Source organism: Mus caroli, unplaced genomic scaffold (genome assembly GCF_978045245.1).
Source record: "Mus caroli unplaced genomic scaffold, Mus_caroli_1 scaffold_2, whole genome shotgun sequence".
NCBI lineage: Eukaryota > Metazoa > Chordata > Mammalia > Rodentia > Muridae > Mus > Mus caroli.
Genome location: NW_028227257.1, coordinates 172,022,597 through 172,046,914, shown reverse-complemented (window position 1 = coordinate 172,046,914; position 24,318 = coordinate 172,022,597). Strand labels below are relative to the sequence as shown.

The following is a 24,318-nucleotide window of genomic DNA, read 5'->3' as shown; positions in this document are numbered from 1 at the left end:
GCTAACGCCAGCCCACAAAACACCAGCTCAGATTTTTGTTGTTGTTGTTCACATCTGGAAAACAAGGCAAAAACAATGAACATTAGTTGGGCCTTCTAATGTCTTCAGGAATCTATAAAACATACTACTACAATCCAGGCATGGGAGCACACTCCCGCAAATTTGGCATTGGAGAAGTTAGAGTAGAAAAATTAAGAGTTTGAGGTCACTTGTCTCAAAAAGCTAAAGGCTAGGGATATCTCTTACATGAGCAAGCACCGAGACTTTGATCCCTCCAATGTGGCCCTAGCCCTGCATTTCATAAACCTTGAACCTTTTCAAGGGAGAGAAACTTTTAAGTGTGTATTGCTAGAGAAGGTTGAAGCTATTTCTGAGTAGAATTTGGGTAGAGGGTCCTTGAAGAAATAAGAGTCAGGAGTGAAGAGAAAAGGTGTAATGGTGGGGGGATGGGCGGGAACAGGGCTCTCCACACCTGGAGCTATGCTGGCAGTCACCAAGCCCCAGTGACTCTCCTGCCTTTGCCTCAAACAGCACTGGGACTACAGGTGACCCAGCGAGCGTGCCTGGATTTCCACATGGGTGCCGGGTATTTGAACTTAGGCCCTCAAGCTTACACAGAGAGGGTTTTTATCCACTGTACCATCTCTATAGCTTCTACTGTAGATTTTATTTGTTGTTTTATTGGCATATATTTATTGTGCATAAAGGATGGGTTTTAAAAAAGACAGTTTACTTCAAATATAACATATTGTTTGACCATTTACTCTCTCATACTTTCTTCTTCATCTCCTTGGCCCTTCTCCTTCTGTCAGTTTCTTTCCTTCTTTTTGTCTCCCTCTTTCACAATAGAGGATATAGTAATGTGGGGAACACCTTAGCCCTTATCTGAATATGTCTCATTTGAGGAGTCTCTGTGGCTGTTTGTAGGCACAATAAAAATAAGATCTGGCAAAAATTTCCAAGACTGTTGACGGATATTGGCTTTGTGCATAAGAATATATTCCTTTTTTCCCTTCAATTTATTTTATTTTATTTATTTACATTTCCCGTCATTGCCCCCTTCTCAGTCCCCCATCCCACAATACGTCATCCCATTCGTCCTCCCCCTTGCCTCTAAGAGTGTGCTCCCCCACCAGATCTCCCCCTTCCCTGGGGCCTCAAGTCTCGCAAGGATTAAGCACATCTTCTCCCACTAAGACCTGATCAGGCAGCCTCTTCTATATTTGAGCCAGGGGCCTCCGACTGGCCTGTGTATGCTTCTGGTTGGTGGTTCAGTCTCTAGAATCTGAGTTAGTTGAGACTGCTAACCTTCCTATGGAGTTGTTCTCCCCTTCAGCTTCTTCAATCCTTCCCCAAATTCAACCATAGGGATCCCTGACTTCAGTTCAATGGTTGACTGTATCTGCTTCTGTCTCAGTCAGCTGCTGGTAGGGCCTCTCAGAGAACAGCCATGCCAGGCTCCTGTCTGTAAGCACATCATAGCATCAGTAATAGTGTCAGGCCTTGGTGTCCTCCCATGAGATGAATCCCAAGTTGGGCCCATCATTGGACCACCTTTCCTTCAGTCTCTGGGGGTTAAGGGGAAGTGGGGTGCCCTCTAGAAAGTACCAGAGACCTGGGAGGTGAGAGACTCTAAGGACTCAATGGTGGTGACTTTAACCAAAATGCCCAACAGTGGGGAGAGGAAGCACAAAGAGCCCATCTCCAGTAGATAGACAGGGCCTCAAACAGAGGGACAGGGTTACTAACCCACAGTCAAAATTACTGACCCAGAATTGTTCCTGTCTAAAAGAATTGCAGGGACAAAAAATGGAGAAGAGACAATCCCCCTATTCTTATGCATGAAACCAATATCTGTCAACAGTCTTGGAAATTTTTGCCAGATCTTATTTGGGTCTACAAACATCTCACAGAGGCCCAGGTGCAACAAAAAACAATAGAATACTACAGATTACAAATGTAGGTACTTCTTTTTAAATGGGGTTACTTCCTGACACACCCATCATGAATTGAAAACATCATTCGTATGCAAGTACATTTAAAATGTCTAATATTGACCATCATACCCGACCGTCACAAACAGGCTAAGACTACTTCTATTAGAATATAGAATACAAAATCATCTAACCCAGCTTCTATTTTATAATCAAGTGTTGAGTGTCACACACACACATATAGATACGTATTTTGTTGACCCAATGATGTATGAAACAAAACATACACTATCCCCAAATATTGGCAATGTACTGTACTCAGGCAGATATGTCCAGCCTTTTACATTGCAACAAGATTGTCTTCAAAATTCATGCTTAACAACTACTCAATATAATCATAAAAAAATCACAAAGGTATTTCACAATGTTTCAACTAAGCTTACACTTTTATACTGATCTGTCTTCGTAGCCATCCTCAGCCATGGGCTGGACGTACCTGCTAGAGGATATATTGGTTGTATATGCTAGATGATATATTGGTTGTATATGCTAGAGGATATATTGGTTGTATATGCTAGAGGATATATTGGTTGTATATGCTAGAGGATATATTGGTTGTATATACTCATGGTTACACCATTGATCTGAAGCTTCAGATGTCATGGTATTCCTGTATCATGGGATAACATAGCAACAAATATTGCTGGTCTGGAGGAAATATGAAACAAACTCAAAGCACGCTCTCTCTTAAGTGTGTATTGTCACCGGGCGTGGTGGCACACACCTTCAATTCCAGCACTTGGGAGGCAGAGGCAGAGGCAAGCCTGGTCTACAGAGTGAGTTCCAGGACAGCCAGGGCTACACAGAGAAACCCTGTCTTGAAAACCAAAACCAAAACCAAAACAAACAAACAAACAAACAAAAAGTGTTTATTGTTCTGGTCCACTATAAAGTCTATGGGTTGTAAGTGGGCCATTGTGAGCTGAGGCCCCTTAACAGACAGTGCAGAACCTTTATCAAGGGGGCCAGTGTGGACCAGTCCTCTCCTTCCTTAGAACCTATCCACTCCATGTGTCTTTTGTCTTATTGCACTAATCAGAAGATTATCCCCGTACTAACTGTGCAATGTACAATGCTAGAAGTTGTAAAACAGGCTGGTTTTCACAGAACTTCTGATCATGTCAAGAGATTGACTAAAAAGTAAAGGCGGTGTGTTTCAGTACCTTGGTTCCGGGAAGAGGGAGAAACCTCAGTCTAAAGAAAACAAAACACACGTCTTCATGTTGCTGCTGTGACTCTTAGCTAGAGGGTATTTGATAATAGGTAAAATGTGAAGCGGGGGTGGGGGTAGGGATGTTGAGTATGGTCCTGTGTAACATTTCAAGATAAAAGGAATGGAAGAGATGAAGAATCCCTGGTCTGTTTAAGCCCCCAAATCATGGTAGCCATTACTGTCCCTCTTCCAATAACCTGATGTTGTCCATTGCAATGGGGACTCTCAGTTCACAAATAGTTGTTCATCCCTGGGGGAGCTAGTGGAGCTGACTGCAGAAGATCTGAGGGTTTTTCCTTAGTGAGAACAGCAACTGTAAACAACCTGGTTGCTGCCAGGTTTCTACGTGGTTTCTGTGTGGAAACCTGGCTGGAGCAGCCTTTCTTCCTGCTGGCTGTGTGCCTTTTAAATTACTGGGTGATTAGGCTAATTAAATGATTAACGTTGACGACCAGGATCTTCCTTTCATTTATTTCACAGTAGCACCAAGTTTGCTTGTTCGAACTTCTCCTGATTTCTCTGCAGAAGGAACACCATTGCTCTAAGAATAGTAAGTGGGATGTTTTAAGAGGAGGTAGCTGCTCAAGCCATAATGCCTACTGTTGCTGATTTTTGTGAAGTGTATTCCTGTGTGTTTTAACCTAGCTACAATGTGTCAGTTGATGTGGTTCTGTGATCTGACATCCCTACACCCACCATCACACTGCCAACACTCTCTGTGTTTCTATAGACCTCATGATTATTATTGGCTGTCTAACGGGACATATGGTACCTAGGATGGGGGCAGCCACTTCCCCATTTTTGGTCACAGAAGCCCGTTTCTCACCCTATCTAGATAGATGGAATTGCCAGAAACACAGAGTATGTCTTTAAGACAACTGCCTTTTGCACTAAACACATAGCTACATTATCTGTGCACAGGGCAAAAAGACTGCCCCCCCCCACCCCACACCTATGGTTGCAAAAGGTCAGGCGTGGCAGGTTCACCGGAAGTGGTTTTCCTGTGGCAAGTCAGAAATAGAACCAACATTCTGTAATCAAGATACATGCTATTCATTCCCCAGCTAAAATCCAAACAGGTTCAAATTTCTATGTTCTCAAAAGCGAACGCAGGTTCTCTTTTTTGTCCTCCAATACCAGAATTCATCAATTAAATGGGACAATGCAGCTTGTGTGCCTTAGATCATCAGTTGTCATCTCGTGTTATTTGTGACTCTAGCATTGGTGGCAGATACTAAGGGCGGGCCCCTGTCAACTTTAGGCTTCAGGTGAGCCCTACGTGCTGATCTCGGGTCTCTTGGCAACAGGAATTATGCAAATCCTAAAGCGAAGGAAACCCGGGGATGAAGGGTTGGAGTGATGTACCTGGCAGCTACAGGCAGAGGAAACAACTTCCGCTGAAGTTTGTTGACTGCGTGCAGGACCGGAGGACAAGACTGGGTTCCTGCAGGGCAAAGTTCACTTCCCTGTGCACTCAACTAGGGCAGGTCTGGAGTCTTTTCCTCCTGGAACCAAACATGGGGACCCAATAGCTCCTCAAGCTGGAGGATGGAGGTGGTGGCCTGCAGAAAGCTGGCCTGCGGTCAACCTTGGAGCCCAGGGGAGGCAAAACTAGGAGGCCAGGGATCACAAGGTGAGTTGTGGGCGGAGCCAAGGATGCCCTCTAAATTCCCCAAGGGACAGAGAGGCGTGGCCTGGGGTAGTGGTAGTGTGGCGACCGGACTCAGGATGGCCTGAAGGGCATAAAGGGGGCGGGGACATTGATGGGCGGGGCTTTGATGGAGGAAGGGCTGGATGCAGCGTGTTTCTCTGCAGCCGCAGCTCCTTCAACTCCCTGAAAAGCCTTCGCTGTCCCAGAGAGGTCGCGCGCTCTGGCTTCGCCATGCTCCTGCTGCTAGGGCTGTGCTTGGGGTTGCCCCTCTTCTCAGAGTCCCAGGAAGAGGCACGGAGTTGGGACGACACCTCGGAGCAAGTAAGTAGGAGAAAGAGCTGTGGGAGCCAGCGATTCTGTCCCTTCCCTCCATCTCTCTTGGCCGTTTGGCTTCTGGACAGGCTGGAATTGATCGGTAGGATGCAAGGAAGGGGGGAGGGGGATCGCCTTCCTCTGGGTCTGCACTGTTTCTTTTCCCAGTCTTCAACATGGGGACTTTCCCATCTGTTGGTCACTTGTGCTACTTCTGAGTGGTCCTCAGCGCCTGCCCCGTGCCAGATTCCCGCAGAGCTGTACATGGAACTTCAAAGTTGTGCAGAATCCAATGTTCTTGTTAGCTCCCGCTGCCTACCAGATTCCTATCCGTCCTTACAAATTTCTGAGAAGGCTCCTGCCCAGCAGTTCATTGCAAGTTTCCGAAAATCTTAGAAGTGTGAGATGGTTCCCCGGGGGTGGGGGTGGGGTGGGAATAGCTGATTAAAAGTCTTAAACTCCTGGAAACCCCAACACTCTCCACCCAAACACGGGAAAACTCAATTTGCCCTCTGGTTCTTATTAATTGTGAGTAGTTTACTGGAGGTCCCACAATTAAGCCAGTGTCAAGCTCAGGTACTTGGTGCATATGTCAGAGTTTGTGTTTTAAGTGTCATAACCGCACAGATGACAACAGCTCTGCAAATGAAAAGGTTCAGTCCAGTGTCTGACCACTGGAAACGTTCCACGAACACTGTCAAACAGAAATGTCCTGACATCCCTCTAAGGATCCTGTAGGAGAAGCAAGCTTTTGTAGAGGTGTAGGAGAAAACTAGGCTTGGGTCCAAAGCAAGGCTGGTCCCCACTCTGCCTACTCTGCCATTTACAGCTGTCCTGGGCACACTCCATATTTGAATGCAATGTATTTTCTCTGCAAGGCATGCTGTTCTATGGGGCTAGGGCTGGACTAAAGCCTGCTATTAACCCAGGCTGGCTTTGAACTCTCAGTCTTCCAGCCTGACTCTTCCAAATGCTGGGATTATAGGTGTGCATCGTGTCTGGCTTACAATTCCTTTTGAGCATATAGCAAGGATTTAGCTAGCTTGTGTAAGGACCTGGTATCCAGCAGGCACTCAATAAATGGGAGATATTTTATTGCTAGGACTTGGCTGCCAGCAGGGTTGGCACTTGACATGGCTTCTGCTGCGGAATTGCTGAGGGAGGAGTTCAGAGTAAATTTCTTGAAGCTCTGCGAGGGTGTAAGGGGAAGGGATGTGGGAAGAACCAAGACAAAGAATCATTCTGAGGACTAGAGATGGATTCCAGCCATGCTGTCCCCACGACTACAAGTGAGCTTAACACTTTCCAAGGTTTCTTTCTTAGAAAAAACATGGGATTTGGTGATTTCCTGTTATTTCCAACCCATGGCAACATTTATCTTAAAAATGACTAAGTCAGACAAAACACACAAACACACACACAGAGGCGCACGTTCGTGTGAGAGAGACATAGAGAGAGACAGAGAGAGACAGAGACAGAGACAGAGAGGAGGGGGCATGGCACTGGGTTAGAGACAGGACCAGCTGCATGTGGCCCCAAGGCAGATTACTTGCCTGGGATGAATGAGGTCTCTGGGTTCGATCCCAAGAACTGATAAGAAAAAGACTGAAGAGCTGATGTACTTAGCACAGAATCTGAGAATGTAGCCACTGTTTTAATCTCAAAAATGATAACCTCTGAAGCTATGGGTAAACTTAGTAAACTTGTAAAATGTAATAAGTGATCTGGGGAGACAATTAGGCCAGTAGAAAGCTTACTTATAAGCATGTGGACCTGAGTTCAATCCCCAGAACCCCATAACAAACAAAGAAACAAACAAACCAAAACGGGGCAGGGCATGATGACCAACTAGCAATCCTAGTGAAGGGGAGGTGGAGACAGGTGGATCCTGGGATTTGTAGCCAGTCTGACTTGCTTGACAAGTCCCAAGCCAGCGATCCTATCTCAAAAACAGACAGACAAAGCGTTAGGAATGACAGTCTTCCCCCCGCCCCCCCCCCCACACACACACACTGGAGCTCTGGTGATGTAAATTGTACTGTAACTGAACGTGCTTATCGACTTACATGGCAGTTCTGATCATGTACATGCACCTGGGAAAATTACGACTTGCATATGAGATTCAGTTTCCTTCTTCCATCCCACCCTCCACTGCATCTATAAATTATATGACCCTTAGTAAAGCAACTACTGAAGTCGGTGGTTTCCAACTGTCTCTGTGTACTTGGGAAGGTTATTGAATATCAGAAACATGGCTTCTTTTCCATCCATGTTGATCTACGGGAAGGGATAGAGCAGGTGATAGGAAGACTATAGGTTGAATACTATTACCTTAAAAGAAGCTGCCAGGGGCCAGAGACATGGCTTAGTGGGGATAAGTGCTTGCCACTAAGCCCAATGACCTGAGTTCAATCCCCATGACTCACATGGTAGCAGGAGAGAACTGACTCCCACATTTTATCCTCTGACCTCTACAAGTGTGTTGTGATATCCCTCCCTTACAAAGTAAATAAAGAATTGTAATAAAAAGGGCAAAAGAGCAAAATGCCAGGGAATTGGTTTTAGAGAGGAAGTTACATGAAATGAATCATCTTCTATCTCCTGATTTATTCACCTTATGTCTTCAATTTACATGGTTTTTGAAAGTAAGGATAAAGTTTTTACCAAAGCAGTTTTAAATAAAAAAATAATGATCAGTTACTGAATGTTCAAAAGGTCTCCAAATGCTTTATTTAAAACAAAAAAGAGGCGATGAAGTATTATGGTTAGAAATATTCCAAAAGCAACCAGGCTGTGTGGGGTTCAAATCTGGATCCTGCTTCCTCCTGGCTGTGTGTTCTTGGGCAAGCAACTTAACCTCTCTGTTTTTCACTTTCATTGTGTCAGCACAGGGCTAATAGCCCCTAAATCTCAGCAAGAGATGTAGCTGCATTTGAGATGAGAACTTAATTCTAAAGGACTCATTTAAGAGGAAGATTTTGAAATTATGACTACAAATGAGATGTGTGTGTGTGTGTGTGTTAAACCCACAGATGCCACAGAGAAGCTGACCTACAAAGGACAGTCATCCAGGAAAGGCCACCCAAAGGAATCTGTGCCCTCAAGCTTATACATAGAGATCTCAAAACTCAAGATTGTTGAACCCTGAGGCTAGGGATCCCAAGGAGCCTTCCATATAGCAGGCCCCTTCCAGACTGATATTTTGGTCTAATGATCACAACACAAAGTCTGCTCAGCACGTGCTGGTCCTAAATGTTCATCCTGGCACTCCATTTTCAAACTTCCCAAATGTTAGCTCCCCATACTGTTGCACCCATTAGCTTGTCTTCTCGTTGGAATCGAGACAAATATTTCTTTAGCTCTCTAGCTAAGCACAGCCAGGCAAAGCTCTGCAAGCTGCAGGCCTCTCCGTTTTGCCTCTTGATGTACAGGGGTGGGATTGCTGAGGTGGAGCCGTAGAACTGAATGGGAAGGAGATGTGGGAGACAGTCCAGTGGTGTGCTCACTCCCAAACCAGCTGCATCTCATGTCCTCAGGGTGGGAAGGAAGGGCGGGGGCCGCCCGAGGCTGGGCGATGATCTGTATGTGACTTTGTACTCCTAAGTAGTGTTTTCTCAAAATTCTCTGAGGCCCTAGAACTAGAAACTGAATTACAAGTCTCTCTCTCTCTCTCTCTCTCTCTCTCTCTCTCTCTCTCTCTCTCTCTCTCTCTCTCTTTCTCTCTCTGTCTCTCCTTAGTTCACTTTCTCTCTTCCAACCTTTCCAGACTCAGACTCACAGAACTCAACCTGGAATAATCGCAACCTCAAGTGACTTTTCACTATCCAGCTTCAATCTTGTTTGAGAGTCTACAGCAGATCTCTAAGGCAGTGGTTGCTCTGTTGCTGGGCCTTGCTGTCAGTGTTCTGAAGGCCCTCAGAAGAACGGGGTTGGCTGGTGCTTCACTTTCTCACCCTCGTCCCACTAGGAAAGGTGACTTTCGTATGCTCAAGATGCCTGCTGAGGTTGGCATCAATGAAGCATCCCTTATGTGTGCTGTGGGACCTGGATTCAGGGACCCCTGGATAGAGCTTAAAAGAGAGTTGACCCACCTTTACATTCTGTATTAGCCAATCTTGGTTACTCAAGCATCCAGAGCTGGAAACAGTGAAGACATTCTAAGCCTCTCCTCTCCCCTCCCCTCCCCTCCCCTCCCCTCCCCTCCCCTCCCCTCCCCTCCCCTCCTCTCCCCTCCCCTCCCCTCCCCTCCCCTCCCCTCCCCTCCCCTCCCCTCCCCTCCCCTCCCCTTCCCTTCTCTCCCCTCCCCTTCCCTCCTCTCCTTTCCTCTCCCATTGCACACACTTTCCCACTGATGAGCTGAGCTAGTCAGTTTTTTGATGCTTTAACAGATACCAGCTAATCAACCTGTGAAGACAGGGATATAATTTGGTTTACAAATGTCACAGTTTCTGATCCATTGGTAAACTGGCCCTATGGCTTTCAAACCTGTGTGAGAAAATTCAGACACATGGTAGAGCAAATACATTTACATCTTGGCTGGAAACTAAAAACAAAAACAAAACAAAACCACAAAAGAATAGAAGAAGCTTGCTTCCCATACCTTCTTTCCAGCATCCCTCAGTCATGTCCCAAAGGCTTCCCACTGGTCCCTACCTGCTAAAGTTCCAACGCATTCCAATAGCAAAAAGCTGGAGACCACACCTCTTAACTTGTAGGTCTTTGACAGACACCCAGGATCCACAGTAGAGCTGAGACTCATGGGAGAGTATCTCAACCGAGTCTCTCTATTCCTCTCTGAAGTGTGACTGGACACTAAGATAGACCCTGGGAGAAACAGAGTAGCACCCGTGATTTTAAAAGATTCTGTTTCTAACATATATTTCTACTAATATATGATGGAGACAATGATTCTAAACTCCAGCTCTGTTGTAGTTTTTCAGCGAGCATTTGAAGGAGAGCTAGTTCCTGGTGGTGACTTATTGCTAGGTCTATGGGAGTCAAAGGGGCAGGGGAACCATGTTGCTGATGGCTTCTGAGCATGCTTCTCTAGAGAACCTAGTTCTTTTAAAACATTCTTCCTTTACACCCCACCCTACACAGCTAGTTCTAGCTATCCTGTGATTTCCCCAAAGCCTCCCACTACTTAAGGATGTAGTGAACTTGATGTTGTTTTTGTGTTTACTGTTACATGATCATGGATTCCTTCCTTCCTTCCTTCCTTCCTTCCTTCCTTCCTTCCTTCCTTCCTTCCTTCCTTCCTTCCTTTCTCTTTCCTCTCCTCCCATTTCACTTGTTCATTATATAATGTGGCTCTAGATGACAGAGTAAACTTAAAAACTTAACTTTTATTTGTTAGTGTGTTTATTTATTTGTACGTATATTTGTGGCTGTACCTGTGCCACAGAGTGTGTGTGGAAGTCAGCAGCCAGCTTGTGAGAGTCTGCTCTTTCCACTGTGTCAGTACCGGGGATAGAACTCTGGCCTTCAGACTGAATGGCAGGTAGCTTTACTCAAGGAGTCATCTCACTGACCTACACATCTTAATAAATATTGTAGTCTGGGCATCTTATGCTCGGATGTTGAGGTAAAACGCTCTGCTTGCTAGATGAAGCCTTTGGGAGCTGTCTCTTAGACCTGTGGTTTGGACTCACTGAGAAGTCCACGGAGGCTCCGAAGCTATTTATGGTCCTTGCCTTAGACCTGGAAACCTCTTACTTTTCTGTCCGTGATCCCCACCCCACTCCTCAGGTTCTTTGAAGACCATGGAGGAAAAAAATCCTCAAACAACAAAAAGGGTAAAAATTCCTAGCTGCTAACAATAATGGTGACATCAATGCCATTTCCACCTCCTGTTCTGGCTGGCACCGGTCATCTGCCTGCACCAGTAAGATTCAGTCCTGGGTCAGTGTGAGTCTAAACTTGGACTGAAGTGTTGCCACGGAGATCCCCTGAGAAGCTAGATAGTCATCTCAAAAGTGAAAAAACAGCTTCTCTGGTTTTCCTTCAAGTTTGCTTGTTTTGTTGAAAACCTATTTTGCAAAGGAGGAGACATCAAAGAACATACTTTAGATCAAGCATTGAACTTAAGACTGGAGGGGGAGGCTGTCTTCTGGCAGCAACTGTCTTAAGTGATCCCCAGCCTATTCTACAATTTTAGGGAGGGAAAGGTGAATGGAGACCTGGTAAAGCCCTTGCCCTGGGTCCTTATACCGGTTTGATCTCCTTTTCATATCCCTTCACTTTAGAAAACAAGCAGATTTCTCCTAAGGGAGATCTTGTTCCCACATGGGGTTGGCTGCTGCTATCCTAGGTCCCCCAAGTTTCTCTCTTCATGTTCTGTTGAATAGGAGGCTGTGCAGCAGTCACAGAGTAAGGGATGAGAGAAAGGATGGAGATATCTCCATTATATTTTTGGTTAATTTAAGAAAAATATTTGTGTGTGTGTGTGTGTGATGTTTGCACGCACGCACATGTGTGTCATGGTGCATGTATGTGGAGGGCGGCTGTGGGAGTTGGTTCTCTGACCAGCGTGGATCCCAGAAGATAAACTCAGGCCATCGCGCTCAGCAGCAAGTGCCTGTACCACTAAGTAATCTCGGGCAGACCTCCTTTGAGTTTTTACAATGGAAATATAATTATTGCATTTTCTCATATGGAAGTAGCATTTTTCTAATTTCTCAAAGACCAAAAAAGAAAAAAAAATGTAAATACAAAGGGTTCAACCACCCCAAAGCAGCATCATTAGCAGTGCAGAATACATTTTACACGCTAAACTACTAATCATGTTAATCCCGTAGTTCTGTTCTCTGGGTTAGTACTTTCAAGTGTTTGATAAGTACGGCAGTCGGAACAAAGCAGACTGTGACTGATAACAAAGAGACCCATACACGAACGTCTTAAGTAACACACATTTTATTCTTGCTTCTACAACTAGTCCATCACGGCCTGGTAGTGGAACAGGTACTCACACGTGGTCACAAGTTCTTGGGGGACCACCTCTACCCGTAATGTGACAGTGACTTCAGGCAGCTCTGAAGGATTGGATACCCAGCCCTAATCCTTCAGATGATCTCTGCTTTACACTTGGCCCAGAAATGGTAAATAATGTTTACACCCATAATGTTTTGGCCAGAGCTTGTCTCATGGCCCCATCTGTCCATAGCAAGTGATCTTTCTGGCAGAGAGCAGCTAGAAATATACAAAATGACCAGTGTTGAAGCTAAGAAATATAACTATTGGTCAATAAAGACAGATCTTCTTTGTTATTTTTCAATATTTGTGTATCATTGTGTGTGTGCCTATGTGTGCATGTATGTATATAGAGTATGTGTGCATGTGGAGGTCAACTTAGGGTGGCACTTTTCAGAAGATGTTCATATGTCTTGGATTTCAGGACAGAGTCTCTCAATGGAACCTGGAACTCTTCAGGCTCAATGGCCAATGAGCCCCGGGATCCTCCCATCTCTGTCTGACCATGGCCAGAGACCCCTTGGGTCCTCCAGTTTGTCTCCCCATAGGCAGTCAGCCCCAAACTCCCCAGTTTTGGTCTTTTCTGCACCCGGATCACAAGGAAGCCACTATTTCTGGGTTTTTATGGAGGTTCTGGGCCCAAGTTCAGGTCCTTGTGCTTGTGTGGCAAACACTTTGCCAACTGAGTCATCTTTGGTCCCCAGGTTACCACAGTGTATTTAAGCAAACTACTTTTAATTGATACTTTAGACCAGTGGTTCTCAACCTTCCTAATGCTGTGACCCTTTAATAGAGCTCCTCGTGTTGTGCTGACCCCAACCATAAAATTATTTCACTGTTATTTCATAACTGTAATTTTGCTACCGTTCTGAATCGTCATGTAAATGTCCATGTTTTCCAATGGTCTTATGCAACTACTGTGAAAAGATTGTTCAATTCCCAAAGGGCTCATGACTCACAGGCTGGGAATAGCTTTAAGCTATTTTCAACTATTAACAACTGTTTTAAAAGTTATACATTCTATTTTTCTAAAGATTCCCCTCTCTTATTTACTTTTCTGTAAATGGAGTTTTTAACTGAAAGGCATAGCATAGACAGGAATACATGCATACCCACTTTAGAAAGTTCCACAGTTTCACAAAAGTCAAATTTACTGCACGAAACATGAATTTCACTCATGGAAAAAAAATAAAACCATATCTCTACATCCTCAGGAAAGATTGCCGGTGTGTGAAAATTACATTTTCATTCAAGTTATGAACCATTCATACCAGTTAAAAGGAAGCAGTTGGTAAACAGATAAACAAAATGTAAAATGCTGTATACCTATACACAATGGAATACTACTCAATAATAAAAAGGAATAAAGTGTCTGTTACCGTGTAGATGAGCCTTGAGACCATTATGCAAAATAAAAAACAAGACATGTAAAAATATGCATGGTATATGATTGCATTTATATAAACTGATCATAATGGACAAGACTCTCTAAAATAGTTTAGTGGTTGCCAAACGCTGGGAATGAGGAATTGAGAGGTAATCACCAGAGGGTGCAAGATTTGTGTGTGTGCATGTGCGAGCATGTTGGAATTAACCTCAAGTCATGGTGCTTTTGTAGTAATAACTTTACCCACTAACTCATCTCCCAGGTAGCAGAGTTTCCTTTAAGAACGTAATAAAGACTGTGGTGACGGCCGTCCACTCCTTACAGAGTAAGACACATTACGTGTGTGCGCGAAGTGAGCCGACTTTATGGTATAAAAAGTACACTCACAAGCTACTTTAGAATGTGTAAGTCAGAGGCTGGAGAGGTGGCTTGGAGGTTACAAGGGTTCTCTGCTCCTGTAGAGCCACTTAGTTCTGTTCTTCAGCTCCAGGGGACCCGAAGCTTCTGCCCCATGCACAGTGCCACACACACACAGACACATAAAGGCAAAATAGATTTCTAAAGTGTAATGCCTGGGCAAGCTTTTCAGGAATCTCTCCTATACTCTCTCATTGCCCAAAAGGGAAGCTTGTCACTCATGGCCATAATCATTTTGTTTCTGTTACTTAAACAGAGATCTGTTGTATGTGATACTCACAGGCCAGTTACAATTGTTAAACCAGCCCAGAGGAAACGGCTTATTTGTATAGCAATTTTAAATTTTATTTATTTTTATGTGTATGAGTGCTTTGCCCGTCTGTATGTGTGTATACTGCATGCATGCCCTGTGACCATGGAGGCCAGAGAGGGTATTGGATCTCCAAGAGCTGTAGTTACAGACTGTTGTAAGCCATTATGTGGGTGCTGGGAGCGGAACCTGGTCCTCTGATGAGCTGTTTACTGTTGAGACATCTCTCCAGCCATTGCCGACTTGGTTTTCGTTTTGTTTTAGAAAAATTCTATTGTTTTCTTTTGTACCCATCTTTTGCCTATGAGGAAATAGAAGAAATCATCCAGAAAAGAAATATCTTTAAAACAATTTAGGGTAACTTCAGAACTGTGTCTGGGTTTCCCAGGATTTTCCACTGCATAGGAACTCTCCAGAAGAAGGCTACATGCCTGTATTACAATGATGTAACTGACACAATTGTCAAAGTTGGTCTGTTGCTATGTATTTTAATGCTAAATATTGGCCCTGGTTACCCTCAGGGGTATCACCCAAGTGATACAATGTAACCTTGCCCCCCAAGTTATCCCTGATTGGTGAGTAAAGATGACTAGAGTCTATAGCTGGGCAGAAGAGAGGTGGTTGGGGTTTTCAGTTCCTAAGCTTGGGGTCAGAGGAGAGACAAGGAGAGAAGAGAAAAGGTAGACAGAGGAGAAGACACCATGGGGAGTCATGAAAATATGGTCACGAGAAATCGCCAATTGGAGTTAAGAGTGTCCCAGGTGGAACATGGCAAGTTATAGCTCAGGGTTATTGATGGGAAGTAGACATAATAGCTTAGAGGGTAGATATCTGGCCAGCTCTAGTGCATTAACGTTTTTTTATAAATATAAAAGTTGTGTGTCCTTTATCTGGGAACGGAATGATTAAGGTGGGGTAGAAACTCCCGACTGAGATTAATTCTTAATACAATACATGGCAGCAAGGAATTTAATGTCAAGCCAAAGACGGAGAGAAGCAGCATGCAAGCATTCCATGGATATCTTCGGTCTTGTCACTTCATCTACACCCCTATTACAGAGGGGGGCCACACCTAGATGATGATGTAGCTTGACCTCACGGGTTCTGAATGATGGATTCTAATTCCAGCTCCGCAAAACAGTCTCTGATGGAAAAAAAAGTCACGGCTTTGCAAGCTAGATACTGTTAGCGTGGGTTTGAGTGGGTTTTACACCTTCACGGGACTCATTTATGAAACCTCGAAGTCCTGTCTCACACCTCTTCTCTCTTTGCAGGTCGTGCTCAGGGTCCCCAGGCAGCTCAGGCTGTTGCAAAGGCTGGTATGTATACCCACGGACACGGCGTCCACATACTCCACTCTTCTACTTCCTTTGAACCTGGATCTAGTTCATATGCATGCTCCCAAACGCCCCTGTTGCTCCTTAGAGAGGAATCCTAGCATGAAGCGGTATAGTTGATTCCTTTAGACATTTTCTCAAAGGGAGGTTTTTCTTTCTTAAAAGAGGGGCCAGAGAGTCAGTGGGTAAGAGTGCTTGCTACACAAGGGTGGGGTTCTGAGGAGAATCCCCAGAATCCATGTAAAAAGCCTAATGTGGCTGAACGCAGGCCTGTTCCCCAGATGCTGTGAGGGCGGGAAGATCACTAGAGCCCGCTGGTTCTCTGTTCAGAGAGAAATGCTGCCTAGGAGGGATTGACAGAGTAAGACTCCTGAGGGCCTCCTCTGGCCTTGGCCTGCAAGCTCATGAGAACACAGTCCCCATCCCCACAAAGACACCATACAGAACTTTGAATGCTGCACTAAGAATCAACATCTAAATCCATCGCACACATTTGTTGATTTTCTGTAACATCAGGAAATAAAGGCTTTGTTTCAAAGTGAAGAGCGTTTGCAGATTGAAGCATTGTGTGATGGGAGTTGGGTGGTCTCTCCAGGCGTGATGGAGTGAACACATTCCCTGGCCATGAACAAATTCTAACAGTTAAAAATAGGTTGTTGGCCATCTGGTATAGCGAATCTCTGAGATGCTTCTATTGGGCCCTGCCCTTCTTCCTACTATTAGTTTAAATCCCCCTAATTGGGAACGTACTGGGGATGCTCATGCAGCCTGTCTTCTGAATTGGAAGATTCCCAAAGAACATGACATCAGCTTGCTGGTTTTGTTTTTGATGTAGTTGCTGTATAAATCTTTTGGGTCCCTGTATTTATCATTTCTTTTGTAGCCTCTGAATTTCATTATTGATCAATAAGGCTTTTTTTTAAAGAAAGGGTCTCCTATACCTCAGGCTAGCCTCAAACTCTTTATGCAGCCCAAACTGTCCATTGGTTCTTGATCCTTCTGATCCTTGTGATCTGTTTGCTTCTATTTCCCAATGCAGGGAGGATGGCTGGCATGAGTGTGCTACTGTGTCCAGCAGTTTCAAAGATTGTCATGACCCCATCGCCTGCACTGTTTCTATGATCTCTCACATTTTTCTTAGAAATCTCTTAAAATTTCCAAGTCTTCTTCTCACAAGTATTACACATGTTTTAACATGAGCTCTATCCGTGAAGGGTCTTTCCAGGAGTCATGCACTATGCCATGTGTTCTACAATCCCATACCTCCAGGGGTAAAACTCTGCATGCTCTAGCGTCTGCTGTGCCTGGAGTCTCTCTTACCAATAGTAGTTCTCAGTATGTTCTAAATTATAAGTTATGAATAGAAAGTAGACAGCTCAGAATGTTCCAGGTTTTAATTAATGAAAAGAAGCTGAGCAGCGTCAACTAAGATTCTCTCACCATTGTCAGGACCACAGAGATATGCTTGGTTATATTTGGAAATATAATTAATTAGACTTCTCTTTTTGGACAAGTCCTTGGACACACATTCACATGAGCACGCATGCTCGCGTGTGCACACACACACACAAACACATGTGCACATGCATGCTCATGCACACACACACAGAGATTGCAATTTGAATATCATGAATATCTTTGTATTTGAGCTTCCACCATACTTAAAGACACTGGCTAGCTTTATCAAAGCAATTCACTCATGTCACTTACCCTCTGACAGCAGGGATCCTTCTTGGTAGCCCGTTGGGAGATAATATTCTGAAGTTTGTGCCAAGAATTATTTTATTGCAATGTGGTATGATAGACAATCATGGAAATGATCAGCATGGAGGAATAAATACACTTACACATCGATGGTAACAGAAGTCATGCCCTACATGCAGAGCCACATGCAGAAGCACCAAGCCTGTCAGGAAACAGTGGGCAGGATAGGTGTCAGAGCACAGCCCAGAGCACGTATTAGAATTTTCATGGGAAGGAATGTGTGAGTGGGTGGCTGGGCCCCGTAAGCTTCGATTTGGATACTTGGCGTTGCTCTGGCAGGCTCCTGGCTGGAACAGATGTTCCTCATTGCCTAGGACAGGCTTCCAGGGGCGACTGTGGCAGAGAGAGTATTGGTTTTCTGTGGGAGAGTTTGAGAGAGGAAGTGGTCAGCAGTGTGGGTCCTAGATAATTCGGTTAGCATATTGCGGATGGAGCAGCACAGCAGTCACTGCTGTCTCTGCAGTGGGGGAAGGAGTCTTTCCAGGAAAACATTCTCACGAGCTAGGACGTCAGGTTATGTCATCTGTAGGGAAGTGGGTGCAAGTGGAGAGAAGGATATTAAGGGAGCGAAGCGAATCTCATAAAGACAAATATTGCATGTTTTCTTTCACTTTGGGTTCTAGACCTTATAGGTATATAAAATTGTTTATGTATAGATGACATGAAAGCAGAAGCAAATTGTCCAAAAGAGTAAAGGGAATTGATGTGAGGCGGGTAAAGGAAGCACCGTGGGGCTGAGAGGGGAGTGTGTACAAAGTGCGTTTTCATAAGAACATGGCCTCCTATGAAATGGCCTCATCACTAGCTGAATTACAGTCAGCACGGTTGGTGAGTTGGTGCTGACCACCGGTCATTTGTGGATACCGCCTACATCTGAGTCTGTCTCCACAGCACGGGGTGCCACTTGCAGATTACTGAACAGGGGCTTCTCCCTGGATAGAGATGATTGCACACTCCTGTTCCTGCTTATCTCTAAATGTCAGGAGGCATCCCTGTGTAGACTGTATGAACGTGAACAGGCGAATTGGGGCCGGTGCTATGTTCCGTCTGCACATGGCGTGGAGGGAATGGTTTTCTCAGGTGCTGACCACAGCACCCAAGGAGACTTCATCAGTGACCACACATTCTATAGAGCTTTTGTAAAGAAGAGGCCTTAAGGCTGAGTAAAGGCCATCGGTGCCTAGAACCTAGTCCCCTGCTCCATTCCAACCTTCCCCTCTGTAAAACTAGGGAGAGTGGTAATAGATTGCTTTCTGAACTACCCCAATGTATTTCTCCTCAGGTCTGTAAATGATGGTTAGGCCAGGGGGTCTCAGAGATGGCACAATAGTTTGGAGACTGGCCGCTTTTCCAGAGAACCTGAGTTCCGTTGTCAGCATGTACATGGCTGCTCTCAAGGTTCTGTAAATCCAGTTCCAGGAGATTCCAATGTCCTCTGCTGGGCTCTGTGGACACTAGACATGCGTATGATTGACATACATAAATGTAGGCAAACACACACATAAAATAAAAACAACAAATTCAATCTTTATTTATTTATCGTTATTCAAGAATGGTTAGCTTAGAACCAAGCACCAAAGGGTTAATGATCTTCTAGGAAGAGGGGCCTGAACGGAGCTCTGGCTGCCAATGCTCAGCTCCTAACATTCCACTGCAACATTTCCAGATGGCAACTTGGGTAATTCAGGACATCCTCTGGGTGGCTTGAAGCTAAGTGACTCCCATGAGTCATACCCGAACCTCTGGTCCCTCAGGCAGCTAATTAAGGCACGCCCTGCCTCAAACCGCTTTTCCATCTGGGCTGGTTTTGGAGGGAAAAAAATAATGAAGAAATTATATTATGTCACGAGAAGCTTTCTTTTGCTTGGTATTTTCCAGCTGACATCTCCAAACAAAATAATTATTTATATATAAATGTGGAGACCATGTTGAATTTTTAGGAACTATATTGGGAAAGTTTGAGGTAACTCCTTTATAATCTTCCTTTGATGACAAATTTCCACACACTTCTGCCACGCAGAATTCTGTTTGCTTTCTGGTGTCAGACTCATTCGCCCACATGTCACCTCCTTAGCCAATATGCTTCTCACTGTGACTCCGTCCTAATTAATCTGGTGTGGTCACCACTCCTGAAATGAGCATGGTTTACTTTATGGCTTTGTTCACACTCTCTCTCTCTAATTCTTTTTTTTTCTTTGTTTCTCCTTTCCTTCCCCTCTGTCCTCTCCCTTCCCCTCCCCTTCCTTCCTTCCACCCATCCTTCCTTCCTCTCCCCCTTCCTTCCACCCTTCCATCCTCCCTTCTGTCCTCCCTTCCTTCCTTCCATCTGCTCTACTGTCCTCCCTCCCTCCCTTCCTTCTTTCCTCTCTCCTCCCTCCCTTTTGTTCTTCCTTCCGTCCTCCCTTCCATTCTCCTGTCCACCCTTCCTTCCTTTCACCCTCCCACCCTCCCTTGTTGGTGGCTGAACCCAGGACTTCATGCATGCTGGGGAAGAATTCTTATCTCTGTACTATAGTCTCAGTCCAGAACATCTCTTTCACACTGTTCCACCACCTACACTTTCAGAACCTATTAAGGAAACGTCTTCTTTCACACTTTGCAGATAACACTGAATTATCTTTCTCCAGTCATATGATTCTCGTTTTGTTTGTTTGTGGGGCCTAACTACTGAAGCCAGCACCCATGCCTGTGAGAGGGTCTACCATGGAGCTGAACTGCAGCCATTTATCTTTCTTCTGAGCTCTGGAAGGTCTGGCAGAAATGGTTCCTGTGGCATCTCTTTGAGTTACTCAGTGTCTCTCTCTCTCCCTGCCTTTCCTAGAATGCAAGTCCATCTCCCTCCTATATCTTCGTACACTGCTTCATGTTCTCCCCCTTTCTTCCAAATAAGTGCCTTGAGATAAGTGGCCAGATGGAGTACTTCTCAAACCTTCTCGAAATGTAATCTGTAGTAGTTCTTAAAAAGTATCAGCTTAGAACATTTTATTCTTAATGAATATATCCTTTTTGATTGTTCAAGAGTCAGAGAATTCCTTTCAATTCCACAAACATTTTAAAGTTGTTTTCTTTTCATTTTAGTATGCATATGTGTAAGTGTGTTTGTGGGTGCATGTATATTGTTGGGAATAGGGTGTACATGTAAATTTGTGCTTGTATGTGTGGAGGCCAGAGGTCAATCCCGGGCGTTGTTCCTCAGGAGTTGTCCAGCGTGGGTTTTGAGATAGAGTCTCTCACAGGCCTGGAGCTCACCAACTTAGCTAGGTAGGCTGCTGGCGAGCCTGGGGAACCCTCTCTGCCTCCCCAGCACTGAGATTGCCAGCGCTCACGCCCAGGCCAGGATTTCTTTACATGGTTTCTGGGGACGGGAGTCCTGACCTCATGATTTCATGGCAAGCACTTTAGTGGCTGAACCATTTTTTCAGCCCCAAGTTGGTTCCAAGCCGAGATCTACGGGAGAAAAGGGAGAAGAGAGGGAGGAAAGGAGATAAGACAGAAGGAGAAAAGAAAGAAGATAATGAGGGACAGAGAAGTCACCATCGCGGAGGTTCCTCATCACCATTTGTTTACGTAGTTGCCGCACAGTAGAAACAGGGGTAAGCTGGAATGGCTCACAGCTGCACATGCGCACTTGATCCTGAGGGATTCGAGACTGAAGCTGCTTCTGTGGAGTAATTGCAGGGATTCCTGAGAAAACAGTAACTGGGCCGAAGCTTCAAGACTAAAATAGATCCCGACACTCTTCCAAACCGTCTCCTTGGACCCATAAACCGTGGCTCACAGCCTTGATGAAATACTGTGGAAAATCAGCTATACCCGTAATCTTTATTTTAGGCTTGAACGACTAGAACAAACTTAATATTTTACCGGGAATCTTCTGATTTTTCACGTTTATTACCTTTCACTTACTTATTTGGTATGAGTTGGTACACACGTGTGCCACAGAATAAAGATGGAAGTCAGAGGTTAACTTGCAGGAATCAGTTCTCTTTTAATAACATCTGAGTGCCAGGAATTGAATTTGGGCCACCAGGCTTGGGAGCAGGCTCCTTTAGCTAGGAAGCCATCGGTCTCATTCTGATTTCTCATGTTTTCCTTTAGTTGCTTTTAAATGTGTGTGTGTGTGTGTGTGTGTGTGTGTGTGTGTGTGTGTGTGTGTGAATGTATGTGACATGTGTGTGGGCGCTCTTGTTGTCGGATTCCTTGGAACTGGAGTTACAGGTGGTTGTAAGCTGCCCAGTAAATGGGTTCTTGGAACCAAACTTGGGTTTTTGGAAGAGTATCAAGTGTTCTTAAGTGCTGTTCCATCTCTCAAAACCCAATTTCATCTTATTGCATTTTAAAAAGCAATTTTAGTTCATTATGTATTTTTTTTAGCAATTTAAAATATTTTCTTTGATAATTTATTCAGTATATTTTGGATGATATTCATCCTCTCTCCCCCAACTACCCCAGACCCACCCAAGTAAGTTTGTGTCATCTTCTTCCTCTTCCTCCTTTTCCCCCTTCTCTTCTTCCTCTTCCTCCTTCTAAATCCATCAATTAAGTTTTTTACCCATATCCTCTTGGACATATGGACATCAGAGGGCCAGTAACCATCACATGTACCTCCTGAGTCAGCAGCAAAGACCAAGTTACATTTCTTGTATTTATTTGAGGGATCTATAATACATATAGTTTGTATTGTACTGTGGGAGTTTCTTTGGCTGTCTAGCAAATGCCAGTGTAAGGGCAGTGTGCAGGAGGGCTGTCTCTGGAATCCTTTAAGGAGAGGCCCAGTATTGGGAACTGGGGCTTCTGAAGGCCATTATGGGCTCATGCCCATAAAGCCACAGGGTCAATGACAGAGAAAGACCCTGCTTGACACCTGGATAAAAACTAGGCTTTAGTATGGCCTTGTAGTTCTCAAATACAACTTCCAGTATCTTCTGTAGATGATGCAAACTACCAAGGTCCAGACTCAATGGGAAATGAAACTTCTTCTCACAATGGGAGAGAAACAAAGGCATTCATGGTCAGCAGCAAAAGGTGTAATTCATACACCAAGCTGGTCTGCATTGTCTCTACGGATAAGGTGTTGAAGGTGGCACCCCCTTTTGGCTCTCCTTTTGAGTGGTAGAATAAGGTGTGCACTGTTGTGGAGTGCCACTCTTTTTTTGAATTTATTGCTTGCCCAAGTGAATTTGTGAACAAGTGGGTTTTGTTGGCAGAGTTCATCAGCCATGCAGTGACGCCAGCGATGCCATTTAGGAGGCACCGTGCATCCGTCCCCATCCCAGAGTGAGTCTGTGCCATTTATTTCTCATAGCCAGTGAGGCAGAGGCTGCTTATTGATCTCACTTGCTTTCACGTCTCTCGCCCTGGCCATTGCACATTTATAACATTGCCCTGCCCAATGGACTATGTCGGTCTGTACTTCCAAACCTGTAGCAACTCAATTACCCTTTTACTTTGTACTGTGGGGAACAGACATCATAATCAAGGCAACTCTTGTAAGGACAACATTTAATTGAGGCTGGCTTATAGGTTCAGAGGTCCAGCCCATTATCATCAAGGTGGGAACATGGCAGTGTCCAGGCAGACAGGTACAGAAGGAGCTGAAGTTCTACATCTTCATCTGAAGGCTGCAAAGAGAAGACCGTCTTTCAGTCAGCTAGGATGAGGGTCTTAAAGCCCACACCCACGGTGACACACCTACTCCAACAGAGCCATACATTCTAATAGTGCCCCTCCCTGGGCTGAGCATATACAAACCACCCACCATTTTAGCTCTTTTTCAGACTGTAGTTCAGTGTCATTAGGTGTATCAATTAGCAAGACATTCTTATCCAGAACACTTTTGCTAAATGGAAACTCTATACCATTAATAAACCCCAGTTTCTTTCTTTGCTGGTTATTGGGAACTCTGATGTTCATTAGCTATTTCATGTAGGTGGCTTCATACAGTATTTGCCTTTCTGTGTCTAGTATTTCCAATTAGCATAATGGCTTCAAGTGTTACTCTTACTGGCAGTCAGGATGGCCTTTCTTTTTCAGGGTGCATAGATTACATTGTATCACATATCCATTTTGTATATCAGTTCACCTGTTGATGGACACATGGGCTGTTTCTACCTTGTTACTGACAACACTGCTCTAAATAAGCAGAAACAGATAGAAGCCATTTTTAATCTAGCACCCACAGGGCATAAATGAGTGAAATAAGATTAGAATAAGGACAATCATGCTAAAAATACTTGAAAACTTAAGTACTGGCAGCCGCAGAGCCAACGAGACATCCATCTGAGATTGGTAAGGTCAGGGGTGAACTAGAAGCTGGCTGTGGTCTAGAAGTTAGAGCCAAAGAGGCTTCATCTCTGCTGGAGGATTATAATCTCATATTCAGATGCCAGACAGAGATGCCCCCCCCCAAATTCTCAACTATTAAATATCTTTCAAACTTGACTATTTAAAACAAACAATTATGAGTAAAATAATTGAAGATCTCCTCCTAAAACACATCCATCAGTACAGGCGTGTGAGTAGCTAATACCTGGTTAAACTGTTTAGTGGCAGACAGCAGGACTAGCAAACTATATGACAATGGATAGCAAACAGCTAAGCCCTCTGTTACAGCAACTCCTCTGCTCTGCAGTGTTAACACCAAAGCATCCTTAGATCATCTGTAAAGGAACGGATGTGTGGCTATGTTCAACAAGCATTCATGTACTGAAGTGGGTGGTCTACCTACCACAGATTACCCATCCCTACAGATGAACCACAGGCCAGAAGGATCTGAAGGGAGTTTGAAACACAGTGGAATTAAACACAAAGGATTGATAGATGGTATTGAGCTGGCTAGTTAGCATGCAATGTATCCACACAGTGGAATGCTATGCAACTATCAAGACCAGAGGCAACTTCTTTTTATTCAGTTAGCATTTTCAAAGATGGTGGCTCTTTGACTCCCCATTTCTCCTACTGAGGT

At 44.5% G+C, this 24,318-nt stretch overlaps 1 protein-coding gene across 1 annotated transcript in view; it reads left to right on the top strand.

Annotated features, from left to right (window-relative positions):
* Positions 1 to 5,012: 5,012 nt before the first annotated feature.
* Positions 5,013 to 24,318, top strand: part of Itih5 (inter-alpha-trypsin inhibitor heavy chain 5) — a 100,660-nt gene continuing 81,354 nt past the window's right edge. Inside the window, exons 1-2 of the mRNA XM_021156172.3 lie at positions 5,013 to 5,179; positions 15,528 to 15,572. Of these exons, the coding sequence (XP_021011831.1) occupies positions 5,090 to 5,179; positions 15,528 to 15,572 (135 nt within the window). The 5' untranslated portion in view covers positions 5,013 to 5,089. The remainder of the gene's footprint in view (positions 5,180 to 15,527; positions 15,573 to 24,318) is intronic.